At 35.2% G+C, this 20,437-nt stretch overlaps 2 protein-coding genes across 3 annotated transcripts in view; one reads left to right on the top strand and one right to left on the bottom strand.

Annotated features, from left to right (window-relative positions):
* Nucleotides 1–5,132, top strand: part of RHOQ (ras homolog family member Q) — a 38,900-nt gene extending 33,768 nt beyond the window's left edge. The window contains exon 5 of the mRNA XM_057740616.1: nucleotides 1,828–5,132. Within this exon, the coding sequence (XP_057596599.1) occupies nucleotides 1,828–1,983 (156 nt within the window). The 3' untranslated portion in view covers nucleotides 1,984–5,132. The remainder of the gene's footprint in view (nucleotides 1–1,827) is intronic.
* Nucleotides 2,193–20,437, bottom strand: part of PIGF (phosphatidylinositol glycan anchor biosynthesis class F) — a 30,703-nt gene continuing 12,458 nt past the window's right edge. For both annotated transcript variants that reach the window (XM_057740614.1, XM_057740615.1), the window contains exons 5-6: nucleotides 15,242–15,350; nucleotides 2,193–2,503 (exon numbers count right to left, since the gene is read on the bottom strand). In XM_057740614.1, the coding sequence (XP_057596597.1) occupies nucleotides 2,390–2,503; nucleotides 15,242–15,350 (223 nt within the window). In that variant the 3' untranslated portion in view covers nucleotides 2,193–2,389. The remainder of the gene's footprint in view (nucleotides 2,504–15,241; nucleotides 15,351–20,437) is intronic.

Below are 20,437 nucleotides of genomic sequence, written 5' to 3'. Positions count from 1 at the left end.
TTATGTAGTTTAAGGGAAAAAAAGTGGTTGCAAAACACTATGATCCCATTTCTAGACCTGTCAGCGGCATTTGGCACAGTTGGTTCCTTCTTGAAACGCTTTCACTTGGCCTCTCCTCCATCTCCTCATCTTCCCATCTCTGAATGTTGGAGGGTCCAGGGATCAGCACTCAGCTTCTTGGATGTCTTTCTTTCTGTATCCACTCTCAGTCCTTAGGACTGGTGAGCTTCTCTCAGTCTTGTCATTTGAACACTCTACTACTGAGATTCCCAAATTTCTATCTGGGCCTGGATCTCTTCCCTAAACTCTGGACTTGGTTATCCAGTTGTTCATGCAACAAGTCCATCTGGGAGGTAAGCATCTCAAAATTAATTATGTCCAGAACAGAAATCTCAGTGTTCCCCTCTAGGCTTGACTTCCGGTTACTCCGTTCAAAAACCTAGAAGTCACACTCGAGCTTGCTCTTTCTCTCATACCATATGGTGAAGCCTTCAGCAAAACATATTTTTCTATGTTTGGAATATATCCAGAATGCAAACGCTCCTCACCGTCCCCTCCTCTGGCAGCCTGGTTCGGGCCCCCTCCCTCTCTGGCCTGCATTACTGCAACAGCTTCTCACTCACCTTTCTGCTTCTGTCTGTGTCTGTTAACCTGTTCTCAACACAGCAGCCAGAGTGAGTCTTTAAAAATAGAAACTCCATCAACTCACTGCTCTGTTCAGAATCCTCCAGTGGCTCCCCAGCTGACTTCAAACAAATAAAGGTCCACGTCCTCACCTTGGCCTGCAGGCCCCGCCACCTCTGCCTCACTCATTGTGCTCCAGGCGGACGTCCACAGGGCCTTTGTCCTTTCGCTGCTGCCTCTGCCTGGGATAGCCTTCCTGATATAGACATCGTTCATTCTTTCATTTTCAGGTCTCTGCTCAAATATCGCTCTCTCAGTGAGGCCTTGCCTGACTTGTCCCCACCATCTCCTTCCCCATTCTTCTCCAGACCACATATTCTTCCTCTGTATTTATTAGTCTGTGGTCTTCTCCCTCTAAAATATAAGCTTCATGAGAGTAGCACAGGGACTTAATTTTGCTCCTTGCTGTATTCTCATTTGGCAAATGAGAGTGGCTGTGTAAGTTTTCAATGAACAAACGGATGGATGGATGGGTCCCCTCTAGGAGTTGAAGCCAGAGTCTTACTCGAGGTCATTACCTCACTGACCTCACTCTTGCCCTTACCCCTGCTCACCCTCTTCTGCCACTCTGGTTTCTTTCCTGCCCCATGAATGCCCCACTCATGCTCTTGCATCAGGGTCTTTACATCTGTGGCTCTGTCTGCCTAGGAACTTCCCCTAGGTGTGCCTCGCTGCTCAAACTTTACCTTGGTGAGCAGCTTTCCCTGACGACCACCACTGCTGTCCTCTACACCCTCTCCCTCCCTCATTCAGCTTTTTTTAACCTGTAGCATGTGCCCCAACTTGCTCTGTATTCCTTCGTGTGTTCCTCCCCCAGTAGAACTTAAGCAAATGTAAGCATCGCACAGCAGGGACTTTGCTCTTTTGCTCAATTCACTGACATGATCCCCAGCACCTAAAAACAGTGCCTGGCATATAGCAGGTACCCAGTAAATATTTGCTGAATGAAAGAACTTTCTATAGAGAAAGTCTGGAAGGATATACACTAGTATTTTAACAGTTAGCTATCTCTGGGTATCATAAATATGGATGATTTTATTCATTTTGCATTTTATGATTTTCCTTATAATGGTGTGTTTGTGCAGTACCAATTGTTGTAAAAAAGATTTTATATATCTGTGATTTTTTTTTTCTCCCTCCCAGATAGGTGCGTGCTGCTATGTGGAATGTTCAGCTTTAACCCAGAAGGGATTGAAGACTGTTTTTGATGAGGCTATCATAGCCATTTTAACTCCAAAGAAACACACAGTAAAAAAAAGAATAGGATCAAGATGTATAAACTGTTGTTTGATTACGTGAGAAACTTCTTCAGTGGCCAAGTAAACTGTCTATTTCTCTCAGAAAGCATATGAAATGCTACAGCTATACCCAGACCTCTTATAAATAATGAAGCAGTTTAAAACTTGAAAGGAAAAAAAAAAAAGAACCTTGTCCTCAGAATTCTATAAAGTTTATTAAGAATGTTTCTTAAAGGTCCAAGAAGCAGCAAACAGCATCTGAAGCCACAATCTATTATAAATACTTTATTTCAACTAGAAGGTACAATCTCTCAGGGTTTTCATAGTTTAAAAAGCTACAATCACATCATGTTGTAACTACATAAAAAACAGTGCTGTTAAGTGGAACTGCCTGGCTTAGACCATATACATTTCTGCACAGTCTTTATGGAATCTGCACAAAGAAATATCTTCTCCCTCTGCTCCAATTAATTGTTCTTGTATGTAAGTTTCTTTCTATTCCAGTATATCCAGAGTGGTGAAATAACAAGGCTAGCCATGTAGCCAAAGGTCGCTCCAAGCGTGCAGGAGATGGGCCATTCCTGAGGAAAGAATGTATGAGATCAAAAAGAACAAATGTTTTATTATTTCTTAAGCACAAGTGTAACCTAAATATTTCTATATTAAAGCTTAATGTGCTTTCTTAAAGAATGCCAAAAGTGTAATAAGGTCATAACTGCATTTATCATGAACACTAAAAATGTACACATTTTAGTTAACGTGTGTTCAACTGTAATGAGGCTTCTGGCGATTGTAGATTTAGTTTGATGCTCCCCAAACTGCATGAGATACATGCTGAAGTTACAAATTAAAACTGTCAGTCAGACTTTGCCATAATCCTGGACTCAATTTAGCTCTCTGAACTAGTTGGTAATTTTGTTTTTTTAATTTCCACATTGGCTTGTATATCAAATGAAATGAAAAGTGTGTATGCTGACCAAACCACAAGAAACTTTAAATCGTGTTAAAGAGAAAAGACATAGAGTTCAAGCATGTTACATGGAATTGATACCAAAGCAACTGCTTTCATAATAAAACTGATGTCACCTTTCAGATATAGATATTGGAACCACAGCAGAAGTTACAGAACTACAACTTATGTGCACACCTAGAGTGTAAGTTAAATGACATACTGGCTTCCAAATACCCATTTTCTCCAGCCATATTACATTTCACAATATTACATCAAACCAAAAGTAAAAACGTTGATTTATTTCATCCAAGAGCAGTGCATGGTGGCCCCTAGGTGAAAGGTCCTGCTTTAAAAAAATCTTCTCATGTTTATCTATGAAGCTTATTTGGTATACTGGAGCCATTTCTAATCTTTCTCTAGGGAAACAGGCCATATAACTGTGTTAGAGGTGAACCATCTTAATGACTAGTTCTCTTACCTAATTAAGCTTCCTTGTTTGGTCTGCTGTCAATCTACCTTATTCCAAATGCCATGCAACAGACAATGGTGTTAGACACAGTTTCAGTGTGAACAAACTAATGCAGTTCAGAGAAGCATAATCTAATCCATAAATTTTTTCCCAGCCTTTCCTACACTTAAGAATACTGTTGCCTAAATTATGATTTCTTTGTCTTTGGTGAGCTTCTGTTAATTTCCATGACTTCAGCTTCTAGCTATGTCTATTGCACAGATTGGGTAATGGAACACTAAACTTTTATACTTGAAAACGACAGCCTTAAATGCTCATAGCAGTCACAAATCTAGGATGTACTGTCTTGTGTGTGAGCTTTGTAGAAATTTTTTTAAAAATATAATCATCATCTTCCCCACTGAAGAGCTGAGAGTCTGCTGGATAAATGGTCAGGAGCTTTCTCTCCTGAACCGCACATCTCCTGAAGTGGATGTCTTCTTTCTCCCAAGAAATGGTGGTTCGTGTTAAGTACCATGGCCTTATGTATGCTCAAATGGAATCTGATGTAACTTTCTCTTTTAATTTTGGTCTGCTATTTTTAGATAGAATTGAAAAGAATTGTGTAACTTGATTAGTATATTAGCTAAGTTGTCCAACACATGGTATAAAGGAATTAAGACAGTAAAGTATTATACATTTATTTCCAACTTGCCTTTGGGGATTTGATGGGAATTTTTTTTTTTTTGTCCTCAAACTGACATCTCTGAAACTCTTCACACTTGGTTTCCTAGCCAATAAAGTTAAAATCTAGAATTTGTCCTGCCCTAAGAGAAATGGACTAGGAATCTGGAAACAAATTCTGGTGTCACCTCTGTTTCTTGACTGGGCCTCATTTTCCTCACCTTTTAAACATGGGAGGTAGAGGAGATGATCTCTAATATCTCCCATTTATCAACTCTTTATGATTTTCTTCTTTCTCACAATAATCATTGTTGGACATTATGTTCAACTTTTCGGCTTCATGTTCTTAAGATGGTAAAAATCCTGTATATAGATTATTAGAACTCTAAGCAAAGATGATTGTATCATCTGAACCTGAGGTGCCTTAGGTACTCTGTTGACCTTGATGGGGTTTGGAGTTTCCCATTGCTTATTAAGAGCCTTTTCATTGCTTTGGTTCTTTAGTATTTCTTTTTTGCAAAATCCTTCCTGCCAGTTTAACTAAAACCAAAGATTTTTTTTTCTGTTCATAAACAGATTGTAGAAAAGTTGCCTTATTTTCAGAAGCATGTCTTCATTTAAGACTTAGGTTTCCATAGAAATTCAGGCTAATCACTGGAACAACTAGTTCAAAGTACTGAAATATCTGGAAAATAAAATACTTCAAAATAGTGAATGAAAATACACTGCTTCAAATAAGGTCATGTATAAATGAAGTTAAACTTATAGTTAATATTTTTTTGCATATAGGTAATCAGTTCTGAAGTTCTTAAAAATAATTTTAGGGGCTTCCTGAAATCTTATTTAATATTTTGCTTATATCCTTATTCTATCTCTAAAGGTACATTTGAGGTTAGCCTATGTTGAAGTATCATATTTCCAATAAGTAGAGCCTGAACTAATGGTTTTTATTGTGAATTATCTTAGTTACTTTAGGCATTGCTTCCATTTGATTTTAATGATTAATTTTAAGTACCAAATTAAATACTGGTTTGTTGGTTGTTGCTTTTTAAGTGATTGTTACTTTAATAGTGTCCCATCTTAACACATGGGGTTACAAATAAAATAATATGCATAGTTTACTATCGATGTAAAGCATTGAACTTCTTACCCTAGTAGTTTTTGTTTAACACTCTACATAAACATGTGGGGTAATATTCTCTCCTCTGTTTCTTATGCTGTGAATCTACATATCATCGGCCAGTTGTGAGCATCTGCACTTTGGTAAAAAGCTCGTTGTCAAAGTGTAGGGAGAATCATAATTCCTCGTGAATCCAGCCAGATTCCAATTTGGGTTACTAAATTCTGTTTTAATCACTTTGTGATTTCAGTGTGGCTCTTTGTTTCCAAACACATATATATGCATTTACACACACATTCTTGAAACAGCTGCCATACTTCACCTCCAGAGGAATGCCAGAAATGAAGTAAATATTAGAAAGTTGTGCCTGAAGAGGGGTTAAGGCTTGGAACACCTGCTAGTCACCATCTCAAGGAATCCATACCATCAGCAAATTAAAATGTTGGACTGGCTTTGGAGACCGTTTGCTAATGGTGGATCAGCCTTTCCTTAACTGTAACACAATAATTTTTTAAAAGAGAATTTCTTTATATACGGGCAACTTTCCTGATTTTTGTAGACTAAGATAGGGAATGGCAAAAGGAGCTGTTGAAGGGAGTTGGGGAGGTTGCCAATGAACGACCTTTCCTCGAGCAATTTCCTACTAACCTTCTTATAATTACTTTAAAATTAAAACTATCCTATGGCAACAATTCACATTGACTTATCAAACAATCCTAGCTTAATCACATATTTTCATAATTAGATCTTGAAGTTTTCCATTTAAAACTATGGTCTCACATACGGAGATGTTTCTATTTAATGTTCTTCATGCCGCAAAGAGGATTAAAAAAAACACACACATGGTATTATCTATTGAACAGACAATTAAACTGCGTTGCTATAAACATTTCTCCAAATTATGATAATATGAGATGGCTCTATATAATTATCTTGTTTTGTTTAAGGAAAATAGAAAACTCAAAGACATTCATGTAAAGGAAATCACAAGTGTTTACCATGAAATGACCATCTTTTTATCCAGTTTTTTTATAAATTTTAATTTTTTTATCACTATATAAAAGAAAAAATTCCTGTTGCATAACAAAAGATAATATGGTGCAACTGGGTAAAATTATTATGCTTACTGTCAAAAAGAAAAACTTCAAAAAAATGAGTAGCTGCATCTTGTGAAGAAAGTACCTTGCTCGAGTACTACTATTATCCTTTCTCTAAATCAAATGATTCCTTGTATGTTTTAGCACTTAAAAAAAGGTCAGTGTTCTAAGATAACCAGCATTAACAAACGCCTGATATATAAGATCTTGGTACATAGTATTAACAATAAGTTATTTTTCTCTTAGAATAAAACAATTTCACCCTAATAAGCTTTAAAAAACTTCTTAAATAATATAGATATAACTATGGGGTTTTTTTCTGTTAAAAAAATCAATATTATTGCTGGTTGAAAGACATTTCTACTGCTTTCTTCTGATCAGGCGTTGCTATAAAATTCTGCTTACATTTTAGGAAAGGAAAATGTACTAATATATAGAGTTTGATATATTCCAAAGTATGTTCTAAGTAGTACAGAATAGTGATTAAGAACACTCATTTTTGTATTAGACTAGATTTGAATCTCAGCTCTGCCATTTGTTAAATATGTGACCCTGGGAAATTAATCTGGGTGGAATCTAAGATATGACACAAAGGAATTTATTTACAAAACAGAAATAGTCTCACAGAGATAGAAAACAAACTTATGGTTACCAAAGGGGAAACGGATAAATTATGAGTTTGGGATTAACATATACACACTGCTATATATAAAACATAGATAGACAACAGGGATCTACTGTATAGCACAGGGAACTATAGCTAGTATCTTGTAATAACCTATAATGGAGAAAGAATCTAAAGTATATGTATATTATATATTCTGAATATTAATATTGTAAAAAATATATTCTGAATCACTTTGCTGTACACCTGAAACTAACACAACATTGTAAATCAACTTGACTTCAATTAAAAAAAAACGTTTACCAAAGTGTGACCCTGGACAAGTCACCTAACTTTACTGTGCCTTGGTTTCTCATCTGCAAAATGAGGCTCACTGTAAAACTCACCTCACAGGGTCACTGAAATCAAATGAGATAAGGTACTATGTGGTACTTACAACCATACCCATAACAATATCTGGCACATAGTACAAGTGACCAATTAATGTGAGTTATAATTGATAATGATCTTGTAGTTCATATTTTTAATAGGCACATATGAAATAAGCTGTCATTACAGTCTAGAACACCATCATTCCTCAAATATACCGGCTCTAAACCTGTTTTTAAAATCCTGCCCCGTGTTCAGCTCCATGAAGAAGGACCATAGTCTCTGTAGGACACCGTTATCACCAAGGCCACACAAGCATAAGGAACTGACAGGTGTTTCCCATTGTCCCTGTGGGCTCCAGTTCAGCAGTTCCAGCTTGCTTTTTCTCTCCACCACATTTGTCTATCTTTCCTTCCCAAGTGTGTGCCCTGTGGGCTTCAAGCTCCAGAATCAAATGCAAAGACAACTATTTAATCAGATCCCCAAATTCCATAAGACTAAGTTTTTGTAATAAATTGCTTACTATTTAAAAAAAAAAAAATCCTGCCCCAATTTTAAGTACTTTAAAAGTATTTTTTTTTAATTACATCTACAGATACATGGATCATGTTTGACATGAAGGAAGCACGAATTCTGTTAGATGGTAGTTGGATGCGTGTGGTTGGATGTGTGTATACACACATCCATATAATTATGGATTATTTTCCATATAATTTCAAGGGTTCACAGACCTGAAGCCCACCTATGGACTCCTGGTTAAGAATCCCTGTACTTGGAACTATATTCAATATCCTGTAATAAACCATAATGAAAAAGAATATGATTGATATATATATCTGAATAACTCTGCTGTACACTAGAAATTAACACAACATTGTAAATCAACTATACTGCGATTAAAAAAAAAAAGAATCCCTGGAATCCCTGTACTCTTCATCACTCTACCCTAACAAGTATCTTTATTAACTGGTCTAGTTGGCCAAAGCAATACAGTGACCTTTCACATTTTGGCTTCAGAATTTTAAGGATCAATTTCAGTGATGTAGATGGCATTTGTTTGTTACTGTGTGAATTGAGAGTAAACAGTTTGAATACATTTTACTTAATTACAATATGCACAATATATCAAGAGCAAATAGTTTACCTTTTTAATCCATGAAACATATTTTGGTATATCACTATGGCAGTTTATAAGCCACTGCAGGTTTCATCAGGTATTTGGGATTGGATAATGGCGACTTTTTTTGAAATCAGTTTAAAATATTCAACAAAAAGTTTAAAAAACTAATTATACAAAAACATTAGGCTACTTTTAAAAATACTTCATATTTTACTTGGGAGCTTTACTTTGCTTTTCTGGGAAATAGCATATGACAGTGGAATGAGAATGACCTGAGTTGCAGGGCCATGTCAGCCATTTACTGGCCATTTGACCTTGGCCAGGTCACTTAACATCTGAGCTTCAGTTTCCCAACTGCAAAACAGGGATAACAGTACCTCTTGTACTTAAAACATGGGGCTATTATATTAAATGAAGTAATACTTAAAAATCTGTCATGAAAGCTATAAAGTACCATGCCTCAGTATCATTCTGTACATTACATAGTTTAACTTGAAAAAATTAAACTTGTATGATTACTAATGGAAGTACTTCTTAGGTATTCTAACAAGTAATAACTAGAGCCCACAGTTTAGAACAAATAAAATATTGACAGTTCATGAGCAATGTTATATTGTGCTGTAGGAACTATTCCCTTGCCCTTGTAATATAAGCATCTTTAGTACCTCCTATTCTTCACATGAAATGTCTGGGGAGAATAGAGCTTACATGAGAAAACTCTCAAGAGCTATACAGCACACAGCATTATGTTAATTATATGTGGCCTCACTGCTGAAACAGACGGGTGATTCCTGCTCCTAGCTGTTGTTTTTCATAACTTCTGAGAAGTGTAAGTACAGAACTGATTTTAAACCAACCACTGGTAGACATTTCCATCATTTTTAAGAGTCTCCATTTGTATAGCTCTATTTATTCAAAACTATTGAGAGCTCCTACTCTAAATCAAGCAGTTAAGGGGCCAACAATGTAAATTTTTAGATAAATTTTAATAACACAACTTTAAAAAATATGTTGCAATATAATTTTTGGAGAGGCATGTGCTATGACAGATATCATGGGAAAAGTGACCTATCTACAGATCAGAAGACCTAGAAACACTTAGAACAACTCACAAACCATGAAGATTACTGGCTCTTTCAGATAAAGAAGGAAGACAAAACCCAGGCAATTCTAAATTTCACACAAACTACTTTTTAATATGTTTTGTTTATCATGCTTACCACAAATTTACATTTGCATGACTAATAGGATTCATCTTTCAAAACCTACTTTCAAAGTTCTATTGGTTTTAAATGATCATTTATATTTTCCTCTGAATTTGGTTTTAAGTGATGTGTTTTTCCAGATGTCCTTAAAGCAAATGGTATTGTCTGATGTAGGAATACATGTACAGATGAATCTACTCATCTGGATACATTTCCTCTACTTGTAACTCTGCCCTGTGCCGTGTACACAGATTTAGGAAGAGCTATGTGCGGAGAGGTCCACACTCTCCGGGCTGGAACTTCTTGTCAAAGTGATGATAAATGGTCCTCGCCAGGATCATGCAAATGAGTTACCTTAGCCGGCACTCTTCTCTCTCACATGAAAGTCTTGCTACCAGATCATTTTCAATATCATTGCCCTACAATGAACCCACCCTTTAAATTCAAAACCATTTTCTATTAGTTAAGTATTACACTTTTTTTCATGCTTGAAATACATAACTCATATTTCATATAAATTAATATTTTATTTTGGCCTGACTAAAACGCTGTATAACACCTTTAGTAACAGAAACACCAATTAACCTAAAAATATGCAACTCTTCAATAATTAAATCCATAATCTTAGCTTTATCCCTCACTCTACCATTATTTGCAGTGATTCATTTAACTATCCTTATGATCTCCAGCTCAATTTATGGAAGTATTATCTGTGGCATCTGTGACTTTAAAAAATGAATATATATGTTTCACAGATATTAATTTTTTAACCTGATAAAACTAGAGATAACAAAGAAGTTTTTAAATATAACTGCCTCAATTATCTGGTATCTGATGGGAATAAGTACAAATATTTTTAAACAATTTTAAATTGTTTTAAAGACAATCTCAGTCCATTTTGCTTTTTAACTTTATAAGAAATAAGTATGCTCACAAGAGATTTGATTATCTGGTTCAATTCCATTTTGGCGACAGTAGCATTGAAGCCCAGAATTTAAAGGTGTTTGTTGGTTTTCTAGGTACAAAAGCTTCCCATATTAGCTTCAAATACTCTCCTAAAAATATATTAAATTTTTTGGTCTAAAATACATACACTACCAGAGTGGTCATGGCATTTAAATGAAATTCTTATATGGAGAAAGAAATGCAATACAATAACTACCTTTTCCAAAAAAATCTAAGCTATGGCCATTTTTTAAAAAGAAAAGCTATGTTTCAGAGTCTCCAGGGATAAAGAGAATCATGGTGTCCTGGGGCGCTGGATCCTGAGTCTTCCTCTAATCAGCCAAGAAATGTTGAACAAGCTCTGCACTCCTCTCCTCACACTTTGCTTTCTTACGTGTAGAAATGGGAATGAAATCTACCTTGCACTATGGTTACCAGGATTAAGTTACTGGTGTGACAGTGCCAAGCCCCATGCCTGGTACATACACAGAGAGATATATTTTCTTTCTACTGCCATCTGAGATGTCAGACAGGATTGAAAATAACGTGAAATCCAAATATCCTAAATACCTAAATACCAGAGAAACAAAAAGATGAGTTAACAATCTACTCTACCAATTTAAGGACTATTAGGCAGAATGAATAAAACAAGCTGAGACAATTAACATTCTCTCTAACACTGGAATTCAAATAATGCAATTTGCAGTTTTTTTGGTAATGCTTAAAAAAAGTCATTAACCTACGCCTTTTATAGGTCATAAATGCCCATAACATTAATTAAGCAGTAACTGTGTCAGGTTCCGAACTGAGTACTTTAGAAGGATTATATTATTTAATCCTCACCAGCAAGTGGCAGAGCCAGGATTTGAACCCAGTAATCTGATGCCAGAGCTCTTAATCATTCTGTTATCTGTCTACCTGTTAATAAAACATGTGGGTTTAAAAACTTCATGGTAAATTGCCTTTGCTCAGAATAACGAACAACAATTCTTAACCTCTCATTAATTTTTTTAATAACATGAAATATTAGCCGACTTTTTATAACGAATTAAGATATTTTCCAGGTGAAAGGCTCATAACCATCTATTCTGCAAAATATGCAGAGTATATTAAATCTGAATCTGAATCTAAATCACAATATGAATCTAAATTAGTTACCAAACATATTCCAGTCTTGATAATATTTAAGTATCTGTTGTAACTTACATAGAATATGTACTTTATACACAGTAAGAACTCAACAGATATTTACTGATTAGCTATTTTTATAGCAGATAAAGCATCAAATTATAATGTACAAAGATTTTCCACAGTCAAAATATTCCTTTTGTCAGTAATTATAGCTATAAGCTTTCTCTGGGGGTGAAGAAGGCTGTCTGGGTAGGTTATGGACAAGTCAAATGTTTATAATGTACTAACTAGGGCAGGGAAGAGAAGCAAGATGACTTCCAATTACTTTTAAAGAAAACAGTAAAGAGGACCAACTATACAGTGGGCAGCCACCGACCATATTCTCTTGCTTCAAATTCTCTTGCGGCCCCCTAGAAAGGGATGGCTTCCTCCAACTATAAAGATGCCTTCTATCTTTCATCATTTGTCATTACTTGAAATTATTTAAAATTCCTATAAGTAAGTGAAAAAACTTTTTCATTGAGGTTATATATTTTCAATGGGCCTTTCCAGTCATTTAATGATGAAACAATTTAAAAATATATATATATTTTTTTTCTTGAAATTGCTCAATACAGAACTCATATCATTATAATCTTCTGTTTGGCCTCTGAAAATTTTACACAGAGTCAGATTTGAGTTCAAAGTAGAAAAAACGGAACTAAAACTTGTAAAAGTTTTTTTGAGGTGATTTGTGTGCGTGTGTTTTTAAAGAAAGTATAACTGCTTAACCAAATACTCTTGTTTCTCTGACTAAAACATAAGTAAAACCAGATCACAATCCAGAAAAGCTTGCTTTACCACAAACATCATATCTTTATTGGGCTACAAGGAAGAGAGAACTAAAATCTCTTCCTAACACTATAATATTACCATTTAGATAATAAAGTGTATACAGTAGTTATCTTCTTATGAATTTTTACTCTAGAAAAATCTCCATTCTAAGGTAATGCCATAATCTTTAATCTGGTTTCTTGCTTCTCTGGCAGATTCTCTCAGCACCGTGAGCCACACTGAGTACTTACTGTGCAGTTAGGTTTATGAAGAAAAAAACAAAATAGAACAAAAAACCTTGTTTGCTGAAAATAAAAAGTGGAAAAAAAAAAGGCACCTCATTATTTCTCTAGTTTATCAGTAAATAACTGTTAAAACGGAGAGGTGCAGGTGATTATTATGTGAATAAAAGATGATTAATAATACATCAATTCTATTATTTCACCAACAGTATCTATCATAATTTTAAAAGATGATAGTGAATAAGTATGTCATTAACTTGGAACACTCTAAAAACAACCCAACAGTAAAGATTATTAAACAACAAGTAATATTCCAGTTGAATCAAACATTCTTAATGAAGACCAATATTTGTTACATATTACATTAGCTAGCTAGAAAATCTGTTTTTAAAGTCAATAATTTAAATAGAAACTTAATTTTAAAAGTCTGATACCATTAATTTGGATCTAGCTCACCTCTTATTGTAAACAAGTACTGAGGTAGAAAAATGAGTCAGTATCTAAAAGCCTAAACAATGAAAGATGGATAATTGGATTGTAAATAATTAAAAATTTATTTTCTATGCAAACCTAAACCCAGATTTTACAAAGGCACATCTACTCCCAATAATTCAACATCTACTTCTGCATAGTCTTAAAAACGGATTTATACAAGTGTAAGATATCAAACATTTACACCCCAAAATATTCCATCTATACGCAAACTAACATTAATTACATGTTACCTTACCCATTCACTGGTGATGGCCCATGGTGCTTTATCTATTGATACTTTGTATTTAGATTTAATTGCATATATCTGAAACTAATGGATTAAAACACAATTTCCTATGTATACTTTGCAATGATTTTGATTGTCCTCCAATTTATAAATCACTGACACTACTGAATGAAATTAAGTTCCATAAGATGGTAACTTGAGTACAAATGAATCCCCATTTCCCACTGAGATGGCCAAGAAAATATAAAGGAAACATTTATTAATACTATAACCTTGGGAAGGGTATCAGTGACACCACATACCCTAAAGCTCTGGGGATTTCTATAACATATACTAGGTGAAGAACCATCATAGGGAAGGGCAAATCTACCAGACTTACTGAATGTAAAACAACAACTCATTTGTTTGGGAGACACAACATCTAATAGAAAGCACAAAGAACGGACTTAAAAATCAGGCAGTTAAGTGCAAAACAGACAACCCAGATCCCTCAAGGGCCTTTGGAAATTTAGACACATATCAGAGATTGAACACAGCTGCTCACTACCTACGAATTCACACTAAAGACAAAACTGGACAAACCTGCAAAGATGTATGTTTTATGATAATCATGATAATAATAAATTAATAAGAGTGAAAACTATAATCTAATGTCTTCATCAGACATCGGTACGATTTTACACAAATAATGGAGTGTTACATATATGTAAATTTTCACTGACATGGAATGAGCTCCCTAATATACTGCTGAAGGAAAAAAAACAGATTACAAATAATATGTGTATTATGAATAGTTACACTCATGAAAAGAGAGCTGTGAAGATTATCGCCAAAACCCAAATGGGAGTTGCCTCTGGGTGGCTGGATATCTGATAATTTTTACTTACTTTTTATAATTATTAGTATTGCTTAAATTTTCTAAATAAATGTATACAGTCTTTGTAATCAGAGAAAAATTCTCTTCATGTTGGAAAAAGAAAGTACATTTATTTTTTAATACCACAATTCCATCTGGGAGAAATTACCTTAATAACTGGAAAAATCCATAAAGATATAGATTCAAAGATGTTTATCATAGCACTGTTTATACAGTAAAATAATAAAAATAGTAAAATATTAGCAATAACCTAAATGACCAATTGTGAATTTGTTAAATAAATTTTGGAATAACTATATAATGGTTTACTACAAAGCCATTAAAAATTATGACAAAGATATAGCCGTTACTAGCTCAGTGACTTTGGAAAGCTCAGTGACTTTGGAAATATCACGTGTTCTCTAGGTATCAGTTTTCTCATCTGTAAAACGGGGATAAAGAGAACACATAGTGCTTCACCTAGCTTATTAGCTATATCCTATTGTGATAGAAAACAAAAAATCTGATGTTTACTAGCTTCCTCTAATATCACAAACCCCAATTTCAAAACCTACTTTGCTATATGCTTTTAAAAAAATATCTCAAGATCAACATTCAAGTTGGCCATCAATCAAGTGAAGAAAATATGAGTCTAAGACCATAAAGGCAATGAATATCAAAGTTGAAAACAGAATTCCTGCAACTTCTAGGCTATTTTTTAAAAACTCCTATACATATTCTCAAACTAAGCTTGTTTATTTACCTCTACACGTAGAAAGAAGTAGCGCTGTAAGATAGAAACAGGCTGATCTGGATACCTGTGGCACTGAGACAGGCCCCAATAAGTTACCCAGATTACAGTGACAGAGGGAATTGACATCCCTACTTAACTGAATGATAAAACAACTTATATATAATACTAGTTAGCTTCATCAGTTTTACCATCACTGTACAAACATTTAGTTTCTAGCTTAAAGGAGTTGAAACCAACCTGCCATGGTCTTCCCCAATCGAGTGGAATAGGAAAGGCTCCAAGCCATGTTCCTACAAAACTACAAATTGTAGTGATCTGGAGACTATTCTCCCAAATGGATGTAACCCTGTAAAACACAAATATATAAATCATTGGTGATATATATCTTAGCTGATGGGAAACCAAACAAACAAATTTAACACTATACATACATATATGTTCTGTTCATGTATATTTTTCAGCTGGAAAGGAAATAGATGCACATAGTGAAAGTCAAACAATATGAAAGAGTGTTTGCAATGAAAGCTAAGTCCTCCTCTCACCCTTATCAACTCTGGTTCCTTTCCCCAGAAACAACTGCTGTTACCAACTCATTACATATCCTTCCAGAAATATTTTATGCACACACAAATAAACACACAATTTTGTTTAGAATGATATGCGCACCTCTGCATAAGTGTGCATATATGCATACATCCTTCAAAACAAAACTCAAATGCACCATGCTATAAACCCAGTTTTGCTCTGTATTTTCCCTTGTTAAGTTTACTAGTACTCCATTGTTCAAGGGAAGCAACATTTATTCAACTAGTCCCTTATGGCACATTTCATTTAAGCAAATCAACTCTATTTGGTGGGGAGGGAGTAAAGAATGAGAACAAAATATTACAAAAGATCCAGTTATTCTGCCTACCATCCTTATTTATTAAGTGTACACCTTAGAGTGGAAAGGTGGAAAGATATAATTGTCACTCTCTTAGTATATCTTGGCTTCAGCCTGCCCCTCATAGAGTGATCACTTAACTATGTGGAACAAGAGTCTAGTTACAGCTGAGTAAAACCCCACCACCTGTGCAGTAACTGGAATCCAAATATTCAATTGTTTCAAATGCAGTGTTGAGTTATAAAGATTATGAAAAGCAGTTTCTTCCAGCTAGTGTGGAAAAGGTGGAAAACATTTGTTATGTTAGGTGACTGCTTTCATTAGAAATAGGCCAATTACTACACACAAAATGCACACTGAATTAAAATAACCCCAAATGACGAGTCAGTGCATAAACCAAAGCCCCATCACCTGTCCATCTCATTGCTACCCCTCCCCGACTACACATGTTAAGAGCTTTAGCCTGTTTCTACTGTAAAGTGGGGCTGGAAGATTGGAGGTAATCACCATACATCCAAATTTGTGTTATTTGCTGGGCTTTATTGTTCTTTTTTATTTTGTGTAACACTTAAAAATGCAAGTCAATTTCTTCAACTAGCATTCAAAGAACAGATACCTGTTCCAATCTTGGAAGGAAAAAAATGGTGAGTTGAATGTAAAGAGAGAATTGGACTGTTAAGGCAATTTAAAGGATTTTCTAAGGTAATTTTTGACTTTATGTGGCTGACAAGTGTTGACTACCTTTCACTTGACACACAACTTCTTTGTGTTGCAATACGTAAAGTGATGTGCCTAGAGATATAAAGTCTGGTAGAGGTTGAGAGCAGAGTTTACTTTCTGCTAAGAAGAGTTTACTTTTTCCATTTTATGAAAGAGGAAGAAGTTCAGCTGGATTTGGAAGAATGGGTAGTATTTGGTCTTGAAGAACTGGAGAAAGAGCTGCACTGTGGGTAAAAAGAACATAGGTAAAATTGGTTGAGGCCAAGTGGAAGAATGGGAAACAAAACTGGAAAAGTAGATTAGAGTTAGGATTTTTAAAATAATAGCTTTATTAAATACAGTAAAAACTTGCCACAGAAAACCCTTTTCCAGCCATAAAATTCACTTAACGTGCACAATTCAATGTTTTTAGTATATTAACGCAGTTGCACAACAATCATCCCAAAACAAAACCCTTTACATTAGCAGTCACTCTCGATTTCCCCTTCCCTCTAGACCTGGGCAACCACTAACCTACCTTCTGTCTGTGGATTTGCCTACTCTGAACGTTTCACACAAATGAAATCAATGTGTGGTCTCTTGTGACTGGATTCTTTTACTTAGCATAATGTTTCCAAGGTTCATTAATTTTGTAGCATGTAAAAATACTTTATTCTTTTTTATTGCCAAATAATATTTTATTACATGGATACACCACATTTTATTTTTTCCATGCAGTAGTGGATGGACACTTGGGTTGTTTTGACTTTTTGGCTATTACACATAATGCTACTATAAACATTCATGTACAAGTTTTGTATGGACATATGTTCTCATTTATTTTGGGGATATACGAAGAACTTGCTGATAACTTCATGCTTGACCTTTTGAGGAACTGCCAGACTGTTCTCCAAAGCAGCCTAGCTACTTTATATTCCTACCAGCAGTGTATGAGGGTTCCAATTTCCACATCCTTGCTAAAACTTGTTACTGTTGATTATTGCCATCTTAGTGGTAGTAAGTCAACCTCAAATATTCCAAAGAAACCACACATCACCTCTAAATGCTTGTTTGTGCTCCCCTCTACTCTCTGTTCAACCCCCTCTTTCTTTTGTGGGGACACCTCACCTGCTCCAAACTGGACTGGTTGCGCTCTAAGCTGGAGGCACAGCTGCTGTCTTATGACTGCCCTACAGAATCTTGTGAATTCACTTTGCCTCTCCCAGTTTATTTATTGGTTGTGTGTGTCTTCTTTGCTGCACGCGGGCTTTCTCTAGTTGCGGCAAGCAGGGACTACTCTTCGTTGCGGTGCACAGGGCTTCTCACTGCGGTGGCTTTTCCTGTTGTGGAGCACAGGCTCCAGGTAGTTGTGGCTCCTGGGCTCTAGAGCGCAGACTTAGTAGTTGTGGCGCAGGGGCTTAACTGCTCTCCAGCATGTGGGATCTTCCCAGCCCAAGGATCAAACCCGTGTCCCCTGCATTGGCAGGCGGATTCTTAACCACTGCGCCACCAGGGAAGTCCTTCAGCATACAGAATTTCATTTAAGCCTTATTTCCTGAAGAGGTTATAGCAAAAAGGCTCAGGATCTGGTGGTAGCCAGAGTGGTTGGGGGTACATCTTCCCTTTCTCCATCTTCCCTTCTGCCACTGTATAACTTCCATTACTATAATATTTATATAGTATTTATATTCTGTTCTGAACCCCAATTCATTTAATTATTTTCTTGATATAGTTAAGCCCCATTATATACAATCTGAATAATTCCTTCATCTGGGGAAACTGTCTTCTATCATATCTTTGAATTACCTTTTGTTCTGTATTTTAGGGGCACTAACTTGTCTTTCAGTTGATCTCCTTTGTCTGTTCTCTATATTTATCATTTCTTCTCTAATTGCTTTATCTTCCCAAGCCCCCAGCCTTCATTCGCTTGGATTAGCTCAAAACTTTCCTCCATGTTACAACTTGATTTTCTAATTTATCTATGTTCCTAATTTATGATCTGTAGTAGTATGATCTAAATTCTCAATTTATTTCATTAATTCTGCAATTTCCTTCTCCACCTAATTTTATTCAATTATCTCATCTTTGAGCTGTTATTTTATTGCATTCATATCCTTAATAACATGTTTTCTGTGGTAAACTGTGTGGAGCTTTTTTGTTTTTGCTCCTTGGGTAGTATTTTCTTCCAGACTGGATTTCTTATCTTCCACATGTCTTTTTCTTCCTCTATAGTGTGTTTTTAGGGGTTGCCATGCCATTTCTTTTCATCTTGCCCACACTTCACATGGTCAGGCTGTCCAAACTACCCATTTGCTTGGATAAAATGAGTGCATTATCTTTGAAGCTGCCTTCCCATCTTAACCAACATCAATTTTTCATGTCTTGAAGCTGCATTTTGAGGACTGGATGTTCTTTTCTATCAAATTTTCTGTGACATGAGGCAGAAGGAGAGAATGGAGGCAGAGAGCCAGAGTAAGGGAAATGCGGCCCTTGTGATTTAATCAGTAATATTCAGCTAAAACTTAATAAATGGCAGTTCTATAAATTAAGCTTTAAAAGTTTTGACCAGGGCTTATGCATCCCATTAGAAATCAGATGAAACTACTGTAGCACAGTCTGCCTCCTTGGTAGAGTCCAGTAGGCAGCAGCCCTGGGAGACTGATAAAAAGTATAAACAGCATTAATGGGGATTCAGGGAAACTGGCACGCTGTTAAGGGGTGTGTGTGTGTGTTATATATATATTTATATATATAAAATAAAAATATACATATAATAAAATAAAATATATTACATTTCAAATTAGAGCTTTAGTTTGGCAATATCTATCAACTTCTTTTGACCTAGGAATTCTACTCCAGAAATCTAGTATACAGAAATGCCTGCAGAAGTATACAAAATTTTAATGGTATAAAGATGTTCATAACAACATTATTTATAATCATGATAATTTGATAATAACCCTCAATAGGAAATTAGTTAAATAAATCATGGTACATGGAATACTTATAAGGATGATTAATTGCTAACATTCACCTCCTCTCTGATGATTAGGCTAATTAAATCATGGCGACCCCATTTTCTTTCCCAATGATTAGTTTAGGAAGACTCAAGGAAGAGAAGCTGCTGCCATCTCACTACCAATCCAAGGATGAGAATCAGTAAGAAGCATCAGTAAGAAGCACCAGCCGCTGTGTATCTGTATCTAGAACCTCACAACCTGTGTTGTGTGAGATCAACAATTTCCTTATTGCTCAACCCAATATAAACTGAAGTTTTCCATTACTTACAGATGAAGATGTACAACTAAGGATACTATGCAATGAGAGGTAGATTATACACACAGACAATTAAAGACATTGCCATTAAGTGAAAAAAAAAATGCAAGTTATAAAGCAGTGACTAGTATAACCATTTTTGTATTTTTACACATTTTTGCACAGATAAAATTGGAAACATTGGAAATATATAAAATCTGTTAGTAATGGCATTACATAGCATTCTAAGAGCTTTCACTTTCGATTTTTCTATTTGAATTTTTATAATAAATATAGTCTTTTGAAATAAACAAAATAAAAAGAAATGAAGAATAAATTCTTTCCTATTCACTGATTTATAGCAGCACTGACATTGATTTATTCTCATTTTATAAATTTCCATAATAAAGCCATTGGAATTCTATGGTTAATGGCTAATTTCTTCATAGGAATGTATACATATAGTTAATAGGGCTGAGAATAGAACAAATAGTTCACTATTCTGTGAACAAACTTAAAAGTGACTAAATATTACAGATGAATTTTCATGACAGTGAGTTCTAAGTAACTGTCCACATTATTTGACTCCACTGTAA

The sequence above is a fragment of the Hippopotamus amphibius genome, chromosome 7, assembly GCF_030028045.1.
Source record: "Hippopotamus amphibius kiboko isolate mHipAmp2 chromosome 7, mHipAmp2.hap2, whole genome shotgun sequence".
In the NCBI taxonomy this organism is placed as follows: domain Eukaryota; kingdom Metazoa; phylum Chordata; class Mammalia; order Artiodactyla; family Hippopotamidae; genus Hippopotamus; species Hippopotamus amphibius.
Note: the sequence above shows the minus strand (reverse complement) of the source record. Positions and strands in the feature narration are given on the sequence as shown.